This window comes from Buceros rhinoceros, unplaced genomic scaffold (assembly GCF_000710305.1).
Source record: "Buceros rhinoceros silvestris isolate BGI_N320 unplaced genomic scaffold, ASM71030v1 scaffold44241, whole genome shotgun sequence".
NCBI classification, from domain to species: Eukaryota; Metazoa; Chordata; class Aves; order Bucerotiformes; family Bucerotidae; genus Buceros; species Buceros rhinoceros.
The window spans coordinates 1,536-15,773 of NW_010393306.1; the positions used below are offsets into that span (position 1 = coordinate 1,536).

Here is a 14,238-nt window from a genome sequence, read left to right on the forward strand (position 1 = left end):
GAATCGGCATGCCTGTGGTTTGGTTAGCCATATCCTTGTGAGAGGACAGATAGTCCATCATCTCAGTAGAGCGTTCAGTGCTGCAACAGAAAACAGTGCAGAAGCAAGAGGCTTACATTTTAGTAAACACTCTTCAAAGTTTGATATTGGAACAGATTCAGCATCCAAACAGTAATTCATCACCTGACCTCCAAATGAAACGCTACTTCTCCAAAGTTACATTCACATTTGTAGCACTGATAGAAAAATTCAGTCCACCGGCTGTGCTTTAGGGTTGTGATCCATGAATAGCTTGTCCTGACGCAAGGTATCGCTGGAGTCATCGACTCAGTCTTCTTTAGTAAGATCGTGACTTGATGTAGCAAGTTACTATCTGGTTTTGACAGTTCACGATACTCCCTCCGCTCCACCCACCCTCCCATCTGCTAATGGCAGGAAAAGCTCTTTTCACTTGAAATGTCACACGTTCCGTTTTAAGTCAGAACTTGTTTTTGGGAAGTGTGAGGTTAGCATGGGCCTGATCAGGAGTAAATACAAACTACAGCTGTGCATCATTCTTGCTTCTCCAGTCCGGCCTGTGCAGTACAAGCACAATATGGCCATTGTAAAATAGGTCATTACTAGAACAGTTAAGCAGCTATAGAATAATAATATTAAAGATAACAACTGTAAGTTAAATCTAATTATAATTTAAGTTTATGATAACTATCATTGTGTAGGTATCATTTTATTATACACAGTAATAGAATAAATTTAATAGTTGAATAGTTAATTATGACCTAGGCCATACTACTGTTAATTGTTTACCAAGGTAGAAGAGCTTAATGAGACTATCACTGACTTAAAAAATCTTATTCAGAAGATAAGTTTTATTCAGTCAGCTTCAAGGGAAGAAGTCACTTAAATGCAATAGCCTCTAGCTAATTGTCACTTTAAACAAATTAACACAATTGTACAGAAGTTTTTGTACCTGGCATATTACCCTAAAATTGTACTGTCTCATTATGGCATTCTCCAACCCCCCGTGTTACTGTGCAGCCCGCTATTCCACACCATAGAGTTACTTTTTTCACCAAAACCCTCCTTTATTTTCTTATGGACAAAATTTAGTTTGATGCACAAAGCACAAGTACCTGTTGAAATTAATGAACATTTGTTAGATTGTCAGATTTCCAAATCATACTCCCTCTGTAAAAGGAAGACTTCAGTTCAGACGTTACATAGGAAGGGTCATTTTGTCTTATACCCACAGCTATTTTATTTTTTATCTTCAGAGTTCCCATTCTTATTTCAAAGCATTTCTGAAAGGCCTAAGATCTCAATTCTTTTGTGCCTTGCAATGCAGATTTATTTCATGAAACAATGAGGATTTTAGGGAGCAGCGTTGAACACAACCACTAAATTCCTTCACACAGCATCAAAGAAAATGGTGAAAGACTCCAGATGTTGTTTTGTCTTGAGAAAGTTTGACATGAATAACACAATCTTTTAGTGATAGGTTGAAGGTTAGCTACTGGAAATACTGTTGGTTTGATAATGAAGATCTGCATCAACGTATGAATTAACAGCAGCTACAAACCAAAATACCACTTAGACTAGAAATCGTCGTGTTATACTACATTGTTAGCAAATACTGCAACATTCCTTCTTGGCCCATAACTTCGAGTTCTCTGTGGTTTTTTTGTTTGTTTTCTAGGCACCCACTGGCCACCTTTTTCCACCTCTTTTTCCGAGTGAGTGCTATTATTACCTATTTGCTCTGTGACTGGTTCAGCAACAGCTTTGTTGCCTGTTTCGTCACTATTCTCCTCCTCCTATCCTTTGACTTTTGGTCAGTTAAGGTAAGATGACCCTGAATAATAATTGCCTTTGAAAGTATTTTGTGCACTATTAAATAAAACACAAAAGGAAATACGTATATTGACAAAAGTTGATTTATTAATTGATCAGCCCATTTTAATTTAAGACCTTTACATATCTTAGTTACTGTTTGTCACCGCGTTCTCTATGGCTGATGGGAGCTCTTAATATGGTGAGAAAATTGCCTTGCCATGGGTAGATCTGTTTGTATGCTTTCCCCATAAAGAAAAAGAAATAAAGTCATACTGGCTTTCAGTACTGCATGCCCAGGGGTGTCCAAAGCTGCAGTACTGTGCTGGGACCCAGCATACAGGAGCTGCAGAAGGCTCTGGGGAGCCCAGCTGTTGCACTGGTGCCCTAATCACGTGCAGGCTGGCAGGTCAGGCCAGCCCAGAATCCCAGGCACTCCACATGTGGAACAAGGCTTCTGTTTCGTAGAGGTGAAGTACTGATGCATCTCCAGTGTACTAAAACCTTCCAGTATTCATCCAGGGGCAGAAATATTGTCTCAATTTCTTTGCTTCATCCCATGTAGCTTGCTTACTTATAATTAATTCTCCTCTTTTTCAGTGTGTTTTTGTTTGCCATTCTCATCTCTTACTGAGGAAGATTTTTTATTGGGGGCTTCTCCAACTCACTCACTTGGAAAAGATACATCCTATAGTTTTTAGCTAGATCAATGTTATTGTGCTAATTATCATATTAGAATAGAACAAGCCTCTACATTTGTGGTAACTCATCCATCCTTAATGACTGTTGTGCTCAAGCTGGCACCACTTTTAGAACAATTTTAGTATTTGATAAAAGAATATGATTTTCAGACATAGTTGTCATTTTTAATGACAAGTGAATTATGTAACTGATTAATGCAAATAATTGTTTCTGTCACTAGAATGTGACAGGAAGACTCTTGGTTGGTTTGCGTTGGTGGAACCAGATTGATGAAGATGGAAAAAGCCACTGGGTGTTTGAAGCAAAAAGGGTAAGCATCCTAATAATAGGCACAGGACAAACAGGAATCCTTAGGAAAGCTTGAAAAGCGGATACTAAGCCAAATAGAAGAAACAGAGGACATTTGTAACAGTTACCGTTTATCCAGTGTCTATAGAAGACAACGCGGGCGTTCAGTTGCCAGCACACTGGATCGTTGCATCTGGGAAGCGCTGGAAACAACTGGTCTCACAACAGTTGTCATGTCCCAAGATAAATCTTCACAGCGTGGTACTATCAGTACGAAACATCTCTATTTTATCTTCTAGTGTGAACGTCTTGTAACAAACGCATCTTCCCATAGTTAGTGCCCATGCAGAATCCTCCTCAGGAAAGATCCATGTTGAAAGCAATGCTGAATAGTTTAAATTCAGTATTTTTAAATTAATGATTTATTCATGCTCATGGAGTATGGTGGGGGGTAGAACTGTTAGGTAGAGCGTTCTGATACTGCTAGTGCTCCCTCAAACACCCTGAGCAAAGAAGCGATAGGGCAGCCCTTGGCATCGCTGCCAGAGGCCAGCCTGTGCAGTAGTTTGCTTTCCCCAGCTGACGTGCTCTCCGCAGCCCCGCTCGGGCTCAGGCAGGAGCCCGGGAGGACAGCACTTCGGGCACTACTCCCTCGATGTTCCTTTGAAGCTGCTTTGGGCATGGGCTCAGCTTGGGCTCCGAGCCCCCGTGGAACAGGCTGATCCTGCGGGCCTAGGGTGCCCTCTGCAGCGAGAAGGGGGCCGGCACAGCAGGGCTGAGCACCCTTAGGAGGTTAACAGATGTTAACCTTCCTCCCCAAACCCAAGTGAAAGGTATACAGAGAACCCAGGTAAGCCTGCATGAAAGCAAAGGAACTAGGACACCTTCAGAGCTTCTTCATCCTGCCAAGACAGTCAGCAAGAGCTTTCTCAGCACTTAGAAGCAATGGCACCCATAAGATGGCCTGCTGGCCTCAAAATGACTGGAAACGAGCAAGCCTACTTCACCTATTACCCTCTGTGAATTCTAGCCTAGAAGTACAAAGCTGACTCATCTGTATGGGCTAAAGCCTTCCAAAAATCCTGGCATAGGATCCACAGCACCACCGAAGAACACAGAACTAGAGGGGATTTGTATTTTTGTCACAGCTGTATTTTTGTCATCCACAAGAAATACTTTATCTCAGCAAGGTCCTGGACCACTTGCAATTCTCCTACCTTCCAGAGTCTGGCATTCCCCACCTCCTTTCCCAGTCCTCTGGCAACTTTTTAAGCTCTCTTGCTTTACAGTAAATTGGCTTAAAAATATCTCAAGTCACTCACCAATGATAGCTAATTCCTGGTGTGCTGCTGCTGCAACAGGGAGGCACTCTTGAAATCCTGTCTTCTGCTGAGGTCTGCAGGAAGAAAAGTAATTCTTACACTTACATTCCAAACATCACAATTCCCTTCTTCGAGATGACTGCAGCCTTTTGTAATCTTGCTTATCAAGTTAATTAGGACTTTTAGGTGCAGAGTTCTCAGGTGTTTTCACTTTTTCTCCTAACTAATTAGTCTAAGGCAATGTCACTGTTGTGGAATTTGTCAGTAATTCAGGATATTGGATTGACTCAGAACATGTCTTTTTCTATAACTATGAAGGTACAGAACATTACTCTCTGGACCTCTGCAACAGCACTGGTTTAGAGGGTACAGGAAAAAATAAAAGACACCTTGTGATTATTGCATCTTTCAGGGTCTTCTTAGGCAAGATAGAGTAACTTAACTCTGTTTACAAGTTGGGTGCCATTCTCTGCCTCACGATGGATGGGTAAGTCTTATTTTTACATGGAGAACTGAAGATACTGCAAACGAATTAAAAGACACTTCAGTTTTCAGAGTGGAAGAATCCACAGGGTTTTCTTTTCCAGTTGTGAATCTTCTATTTTGGAAGCTAGCACTAACAGGGGTTGAGGTCTGAGGTTTGGAGTGAAATGTTGAATTCTGGTCTCGTAGGGAAGATCAGACCCGTCTGAACCATTATCTTCCTTTAGTTACTTTTCAGCATTGTGATAACGTGAGGCCACAGATAGAACATAAATAGAGCACCACCAATAACGATGCCTCTTCCAGAAAGATGCCAGCAGTTACTACGGTGTCCAACACCAGTAGTACAGAAGAGGGATTTCTGAAGGCACAGTTCTTAATTTATGGAGTATCAGTGGACTTCATAAACAAAATCAAAGTATTAGTTACAGGATAGAAAAATCAGCTTCACACAAGATTTAAATTAAGCTAAGACTGCAGGTTTTTAGGAAAACACATGGAAATGGACACTGTTACGAGAATTTCACTGTCAGAACTGGGAATAACTGATAAATTCTATGGAGGATCTTTCAAGGTTCCTTGTTAGCACTCGCACAGCTCACTGCAATTTCCAGATTAGATACTACAGCTTCTCCAATCCTGGACTGATTCTTTCCCCCATACTTTTGATTTGTGTAAGGGCACATGTCATAAATCTACACTACAGTCAGTGAAGTCCTCACACTGACCTTCTGCTTGTAACGCTGTCTCCTGGTTGACACTTCTCTGAGGCCTGGGCCAAGTTTGCATCTAATGTCAAAGGTAACTTAGCAGTTCTGAAGTTTACCAACAATTGTCAGTGTAACACAGGTCTGACTTAAAAATGCTACTGATCTGTAGTGTTAGTGGGAGCTATCATTGACAAAAGGAATAATTATCTCATTTAAACGTGAGCAGAGGCCAGAACACTGTGGAAAGAAACTGCTGTCCTGTACAGTAGGGCAGCAGGCAGAAAACTGCTCTTAATCTTCTTTCTATGCATATAAGAAGTGAAATTTATATGAAGAAGTAATTTTGTCCATTCTTCCTTCTCTGCTGATTTGTTACTGTGGATGTTGTCTTCGTGACTAGTAGTTTCAGTATTTTTCCTTCTAGGTGCCGACAATAGCTGCCTCAACTGAAGCTGAAGCCCGAATCTTTTGGCTTGGTCTCATTATCTGTCCCGTTATTTGGACAGTGTTTCTCTTTAGCACCTTGTTCTCCTTGAAGCTGAAATGGCTGGTAAGCCTGGGGGTACTGCGGTACCTGCGGCTGACAGACAGTGCTGGTAGAGGGAAACCCCAGATCTCTCAGTTTTACAACAGTCTTTGAAGGAAATCTTCCAACAGTGCAAGAATTCCACTAACAGCTTCAAGAAATTGTGAGAACTTTTCTGCGGTCAAGCTCTGCACTCTGGAACAGATTTAGCCCCGCTTCTACTAGATTTTTTGGTGTGAATTCCTTCACCTAAGACCCTTAAGTGGTCGGCAAAATTATGAACTTCTTTTTAACAGCAGCAACTTACTTTCCCCAAAGTTATTTCACTCAAAGGAAACTAATAGGAGAGGACAAAAAATAAACCAGTGATGCTGGTTTTCAGGTTTTCACATTTCCTTGGGACTTGAATGGTATTTGCTCTTAAAAGTGAGGAGTTTAAATCTCTGGTACCATTCCCTTTTGAAAGAACCAGTATCGTAGTGCTTAAAACCTTGATAAATTGTGCTGTATGTATTTTATAATTACTGTATCTATAAGCCCCTAAAAAAATGTACACGTTTCTCTAAATACAAGAGAAGATTTACCCCATATATTGCATTATGTTAAGGTATTTTTGTCTATGAAACTTTCATGTTTTCCCCTGTAAACATTAAGTGCCATAGAATTAATTTTGTCAAGTTCTTAGCCAGGCTAAGTTAAATTTACTAATTAATTTTGAAAAAGTTAATAAGTGTCTTGGACATGTGCAGCTACATAACCTGTAACAGCCAAATTACATTTTATTATTAAACGAAACAGGAAATTCAGCTATGGGTATCAATCATCTGCAAATTATTAACTCTAGTCCCCAAAATGGCAAAGCCAAGCAAGCGGTAGTTAAAATTAAACCAGCAGTCTTTCTCCTGGGCCCCACCTTTATTTTTGAAAACCAGAGATTGTTTGCTATTGTTTGCAGGAGAAGGAAGCCTAACTAGCACTGGAGGCAGGTTCCTCCAGTGCTCGTAAAAGGCAAGTTACACAAATAAAAAGACAACAGCTTCCAGGAAACTGTTTCTTGAGTCTAAGAAAAAATATTTTGTTACATTACTTCATCTGCCTGCTGCTAAGCCCGTAGCACCACAAAAAGATCTGATTGTTTTCACTGCCTGTAGACGCTAGATCTTAATTCATATCTACTGATGAAAATCTCTTTGTAAATCTCTAAGCTGCAGGATTTTATTTGTATACAATAAGGCTAAGCAAGCCTGCAGGTTTGCTGCCTCTGGATACAAAGCTTTTAGATACAAATCAGGCTTTTCAAAAGTGAAATGATTATGGAATCAGTCGAATAGGTGCTTTTTTGAGTAAGTGCTTTTAGGAAAGTAATGAGGTCTTTCAAGGTAGAGAATGACAAAAAGGATTTGTATCAGGGCTTGGTTAATTTAGCGAGGAATTCTGCAGAAAGGAAGTGTTGTGTTTAACACTGACATGGTTGGAGCTCTTTGAAGGTCATTTACTCCTGGAAGGAATATCCCCCTCTTATAATATGCATGTATCTGTAAATGGTACGTATACATATGTACACACACGTGTCTGTCTGTAGTCTACACATACAGCCTATATACAGCAGTTATGTGTCCCACCTGAACTTCTGTTTGTCCACAGGCTCTTGTGATAGCTGGGATCTCCCTTCAGACTGCTAATTTATATGGCTACATCCACTGCAAATTAGGGAGACAAAAAAGCACCAGCAGAGTAACTTCAAGGTTTTTTCTCACAGCAGATGTTCCCAAGAGTAAGTACCGAGTTGGTCTGTCAGCTACAGCCCACGAAGTGTCACGTACTGACCTGCCTCACGTGGTTGGCTTTGGCTCTCCCCAGGTCTTAGTTCCTAAGGTAACTCCTGGCAGGGCTATTTTGACTCTGGAATCAGCCTCCTGCAGAGCTTGCTCAGAGGGGCCGCACCCCATGTCACTTTGCTCTGGGTTTGGAGCCTGCTGAAGCTTCACAGCTGAGCTGCTTCCAAGGCCCGTGAAGAATGATGTCCTTTCAGTGACATCCTCAGAGGGACACCTTCTGAGGTACTGCAGTGCCTCTGCTTGGGCACAGCTGGGACAGCCACCTTCAGCCCCCAGGCTTCCACCAGGCTCTTCCCTGCTGCTTAGGAAAGGTTCCCATCAGCTGGGGTATGCTAACACCCATCTCCTGCCTCCTGTGCTCATTCTGCAGGCCAGACAAGGAGGATCTCAGAAGACCGCACTGAAGAACAGGGGAAGACAGGCGCTAATCAGATAAGGAACTGAAAGGATGAGCAGTAAAACCACTCATTCATGGAAACTGTTCTTCATATAAAGACATTTAAGTAAAGCTCTTCTAGAATTACACCTGCATGAAACAGTAAGGATTTTGTCATTTATGCTTGAGTCTTTAGATTCTGTAAGGTTTAGAGCCTTTACTACTTTGAGTTCCATCAAAACGCAGTTTGTATAGGCACAAAACCAAAATGCTTATGAGCACACTTCTTTAACAAAAGAATCTGTCACCTGAAACTGCTGCATTATCTTAACCTAGAATGAGAATGTGATCAAAACACAATGTTCATTTGTTTAATCAAACTGTCTTTCCCTGTTGTACACGATACTGATTTCACAAAGCTTTGATTCTTCAATAAAAAGAGGAATTATGATCGCAAAGGGCCTCTTAGTTATTAAAGATACTGAACATTTATTTTTTAGTGTTGGGGCTTAGGGCCAGGCAGAAGAACGAACAAATCACGTAGCCCGGTCACATAGTGCTTGCATGAAGCAGCCAGTTAAGTACAAATAGTTAAAATAAGTTAATTTTATTCTGATACCTGTAATAAATAAAATTTGTACTTGTACCATAATTAACCTGCATAATCTCTAGTAGGTCTTTATTTATAAAGTGATACCAGCTGTAAGAAAAGGAGACAATACTACACCGAATATAGACCTTTTCCACTGAGAGGGACGATCCCGAGATGATGTTGCCCAGCGAGGCAGAGCAGGCATTTCAATTCATCCTAGCGCAGAAGGCAGGACAAAGCCTACTCCACGTGCAGAGCAGGTACGCTGGGTACAGTGCCCCAAAGTCAGCCAACCGTATTTTATGTTCACCTTTCTAAATAAAATGTCTCTGTGTGTCTTCAAACACCAACTTCCCATTCAGGTTATTAGTACCACGAGAGAGGCGCAGACTGCACCTAAGTAACAGAAACGAAGACTCAGTTTTACAGTTTTCCAACACGTTGTGAGACCACCCACGAACTCCAAGAATCCACAACTATGGAAAAAAAACCCCCAAGAACATTTATATTAAGAATTTATTTGCAATATACAAAAAGAATACATTCCTTCTATTAAAACAAGGCATAAGTTACTTTTCTATAATTAAACACGAACTACATTTTTATTCCATTCATAGATTAGATAATCTTTTCTTCTTGAAAATGGTGTTGATCACAGTATTCCTGAATTCCTGCAGAGACACAGAAAAAGTAATATAAATATTGCAGTTGCACATCGGGAGTTAGATACTGCTGCATCACTGTCCCCTGCTGGTACAAGTACTGCAAGCTGCACCTTCATCTCAGTGAAAATGGCTTTGGGAATTTCCCACCCGTTTCTCTTTTGAAGCTGCACGTCTCCGGCTCTTCAGGTAGTTTTTTGTATGGGTTTTTGTGCAGTTACAGTTAGGGGTGGAGCTGCCATCAGCCAGCTGTATCACCCTCAGCATGGCGAGCAGACCTCCTCCGCCTGCCGGGGAACCTCTGAACAGCCTGTGAAATCAACTGAACACACATACAGCTTTTCTGAAAACTAGTGATTGAAGCCCAACATAGAAACCAGTTATTCAATACAGGTTTGTTGCTGCTTTCAAAGCCTGTCACAGGTGCCTAGGAGAAGCGAACATGTTACTTGCATCTGTTACTTTCGTAACTGCTAAGCACGTCTACTGGATTTATTAGCTGTGACAGAATAACACGATTCTGTTGGGCACCTTTGTACACTGCAGCAGTGTCAGGACTGAGAGGATGCATTTGCACAGTGATTTTCAGACTTACTTTGAATGATATTCCTGTACGAGGATGTTGCTGGAGACTCAGGTGCTTCAGACAAGAAAGACTGGCCTCTGTCACAACTTTTTCCTTGAAGGACAGGAAAAGCAGAAAAGTAAAGCAAAGGGAAAAGATGAACTTTTCTTTATTTTACCCTTTACCCCGCTACCAGCTAGAGCCACGCGTGGCTTAAGAAGTCCTTTTGTCAGTGATGTAACTAGAACCACGGCTTACAGTTCTGCAAACACTACGAGCAGAAACCTTCAGTCATTATGTTGGAAGTACAGGCCTGTTCCCTGATGTCATTAAATGAAGGATTAATTGCCGACAGCTAATGGGCAAGGACCCAAGCCTTCTCACGAGCCACAGTGGAATCTGCGTGGTGCCAGTGAAGCTAGAGCACTAGTTTTAATGCTTAACGCCTACGAGATATTATTCTTCATCGTGGTTATGACTGTGTTCAGTCTGCGCTTCAGGTGATTACACCAAAGAGAAAGAGCCGCTATACTCTGACTGTGGTTACACAGCTGAAAAAATGTATAATCCAGTCTGAATCAAGATTAAGGAAACTATCCCAGCACTTTCCTCTTTTCACACCACGCTGCATCACAGTTCTGGTAACTCTTGATTCAAAAAACATGTTCTGTTGAAAAGTGGCTATTTACCTAAGAGACAAAATGTTTAACCTTCTAATTTATCAGTGCCCGAGTCAGGGTTCTGCAGTAATAACACCAGTGTAGGTGGAAAAACTTGTTTTAAAGGTAGCGCAATACCTATTTGAGGATCGAGAGGCACTTTACCCAGGAGGGAAACATTTAAGTTCTGGCACATCTTCTCTGCACCTCCAGTAGTCGGGGGAAAGATCTGGGATTCTTTCTGGGACAACATGAAAATCAGAGTTAAAATACTGCAATTTGAGAACAAGGCATTTTTGGAGCAACGTTTTCTGTACAAACACCGTCAGGATTAAAGTGCACAGAGAGCCTTCCTTACCTTACACTTGGGACATATAAAGCCGCTCATATTTTCCACAACCCCTATGATTGGCAGCTTCACTTTACGGCAGAAGCTGATCTCCTTCCGCACATCCTGAAGCGATACTTCCTACAAACATGAGGAAACACCACACTCCAACTGCAACGCTCCGCTGCTAACCCATTACGTTACGTCCTTAGAGCTATTTTAAAGGAAGTTCATCAGGAATTACTACTGCTCTCTTCACGTTTTGAGAAATGTAAACCTGCGTAACGTGCTCTAGCAACAATTCTCTGAGCAGCGATACAACCACAGTTCCAGCCAACAGAACGTGGTTCGGTTTTGAAATCTGAATTAACTCTGCTAAAGATTCAGCCATATTTAAGGTTTATCTCCTATCTTTAGTTCTTTAAATGTAACTTTTTCATGTTTTCAGTTTAGAGAGAGACTCCTGGTATTCTCAACAGAGCAAGCAAGGACAAGAACCACCAGGCTTACACTCGTTACCTCTTTTCAAATGAAATGTGAACAGCTTATGCTCCCCTCAGGCTTCTCACATATATACCTGACCTCATTCAGTTTCCCCGTTCCCTGCTCCTGCCCTCACCATCTATCCAATACCGTTCTCACCACTTCACTTCCTTTACTCTTTACTCTTTCATCTGTTGTAGAAATACTGTCTGTCTTTGCTCTCCTGTTCCACTCCAAACCAGGCATTAAAACCCGGGTATGAATTGGATCTATTTTGAGTTTCAGCTCTCCAGGGGCAGACTTTTCTTTTAAAAATGCACAGCACAAAGTTGCCTGCTGGAGGCAACAGCCTGCTTCACGTGGTGTCAAACAGTGCACACCTATCACTTAAAAACGAACCTTCTGACTGCCTTCTGAACGGTAAGCTGCTGGTGAGTAAGTTACGGATTCGCAATGATGTTAAGTCTAACCTCAAAGAAGGATGTGAAATACCTCATTTCCCTTCACCCCACAGGTCATGAGAGCTTTTGACTGTGAACTGCTCAGCTGTTTAGTGATCCGCCCAGATCCCCATCTCCTCTGAGACACCCAGCTACCTCATAAGCCAGGCAGCTGCAGGCACAAAACAAGGACGTCGACTCCCTTTGGTTCTGTACCATCGTTTCTCTGAAGTTAAGAGACTGGCTTTAGCTGCCACAATGCTTCTATCAAAGGAAATTAAGTTCTCATACCTGAGGGGTAGTGATTATAACAGCACCATCTATGTGTGCTGCACTGAGATACTGCACAACAGATAAGTGCTCATCAGATGTTCCTGGAGGTGTGTCTACAATCAGGTAGTCGATTTCACCCCAGTCCACATCGCGAAGAAATTGTTTGATCAACCCTAAAAGAAAGGCTAAGAATGAGGAAGAGAAAAAATATCTCCCTATATTTCAAATTTTAGAGTCTACTTCAACTTTCATAGTCTAGGTGTGTGGATTCTTCTGACCTGTCAACCTAAGTACAGTAATGCTTATTTTGCCATGGCTTTAAATAATATTAAAAAAACCTACAGCATTTGACCTTCTAACCTCATCAAATGAATATATTCAATGAAAGAAACTAAGCATTTACTCATCTTCTCCTATAGCTTGCTATGCTATATTTACGTTACTAGTTAAACAGGCTCATGACATTAAATCTTTCAAGTACATGAATTATTGTTGAAAACACTTGATACACACCATTTTTTTTCGGCCCTCTCCAGATGACAGCATCATCAGGACTACTAAGCAAGAACCCCACTGACATGACACCCAAGTTTTCTTCCACATACTAAAGCAGAAGCAGAGAGCACACAGAACAGTCAGACACCAACTCAAAAGTTACATTTTTATAGAAAAAGCAGTTGGGGGTAGGGGGAGACATTAAGAAAACAAAGGCAGAGGACCTTATTGTCTCTTTTAGTCGAAGGGCACGAAACCCGGCAGGTTTTGTGCAACGCTCACCAACCACATTCACAGACTGAAAATAAATCCAGTTGCAGTAACATTGACGGCGACTTGTGAAACAACCGGATACAGCACAAGGATAAAAGCAGCTCTCAGCATCAAAGTGTCTTTTTAACAGTGTACACACTACAGGGGATCTCTAGACAACCATCTCTCCTCAAGAACATCTCCTGCGTTTTCTAAAGATCACTGAGCTGCTTCTTGCGTGTCAGATACTTTTGGCCATGATTGGAAAGGTGACATACTACACAGCCACACGATAACAAAAAATAACTTGTATTTATTGTCTTTCTTACTGTACTCTGGGTTTTAAACAAGAGACACCTAAAATAATAGAACTATTTTAGAAATATACTAGTATTATGATTAACAGAAGAAATTTAACACTCGGATCTACATAGCCTATATAAACATAGCTCTATTTCTACAGATTCTGGATATTTACGCCTCTCTCCTTTTCCACCTTAGAAGAGGGTGCCCAACCCAAACAAACTCTCTGAAAGTTACATCAACTTACCACTGGAGACCACCCAGAACCACTCTGATGAACCTGGAAATTGAAGCGATACATGAAATTACACTGGAAATAGATACAGACGGTGCATAAAACACAAACGTAAGTCAAAACTGGGTAACCAGGCATCCCGCCTTTACACTGCTTTACTGGAGCAGCTGAGTTAAAACTGCAGAAGGGCCAGACCTCCCTCAGTAAGTCAAGAGAAACTCTTCAGCCCTTTTACAAGAAATTGACCCATGACTTTATGTAATATATATACACACACAATATCCTAGGGCTGATAAAGAGCATCACGCTGACATTACTTAAGCAGTCATGAATATGTGGTCAATATGCAGCAAAACTCGGTTTGCAGCACTGGTCCTCCTGAAAGCAGACACTTTTTCTACAAACTAAATTACACCAAACTTCTCCATATCACCTTTATATCCCTACCCACTGCCACACACATTCCCCTTATAAGCAGTCGTTTCAGAAACTTTTAACTCTACGAAACCCCAAAACGTTAATGAAAAATCGAGCAGAAACCCTTTAACCAATGTGTTGGCGCATTCACCTACCTGTTCTCCTTCTAGACCCATCATTTTAGGGATTGACGGCCCACAGATATCTATGTCCAGCAGAGCAACCTGGAAAACAAGCAAACCTGCCCACCGCGCTGGAAACACGCTTGCACAGGACTGTCTCCAAAGAATAAATCACGCCATGAAAACATCCCAGGGCGCCTGGTACATGAGGTAACGTCGAACCCTCAAGGAGAAGGGGCACGCGCTCGTGCAGTCATTCCCCTGCGTGTTTCTCGCAGGGCAGGAGCCCAAGGCCGCTGCCCGCAGGTGCTCGGCCCCGCCAGCGGCTCCGGAAGCC

At 41.7% G+C, this 14,238-nt stretch overlaps 2 protein-coding genes across 2 annotated transcripts; one reads left to right on the forward strand and one right to left on the reverse strand.

Annotated features, from left to right (window-relative positions):
* Positions 1-1,696: 1,696 nt before the first annotated feature.
* TVP23A (trans-golgi network vesicle protein 23 homolog A (S. cerevisiae)) lies at positions 1,697-8,229 on the forward strand (the record flags this gene model as incomplete). The annotated part of the gene is made up of 5 exons (XM_010144798.1): positions 1,697-1,841; positions 2,753-2,842; positions 5,760-5,885; positions 7,506-7,635; positions 8,070-8,229. Coding segments are annotated over 5 exons (565 nt in total), but the record flags the coding sequence as incomplete, so codon positions are not given.
* Positions 8,230-9,169: 940 nt separating this feature from the next.
* Positions 9,170-14,003, reverse strand: NUBP1 (nucleotide binding protein 1; the record flags this gene model as incomplete). Its single annotated transcript, XM_010144799.1, has 8 exons — positions 9,170-9,338; positions 9,925-10,008; positions 10,692-10,794; positions 10,912-11,022; positions 12,096-12,250; positions 12,591-12,681; positions 13,375-13,407; positions 13,935-14,003. Coding segments are annotated over 8 exons (699 nt in total), but the record flags the coding sequence as incomplete, so codon positions are not given.
* Between the last annotated feature and the right edge of the window lie 235 nt (positions 14,004-14,238).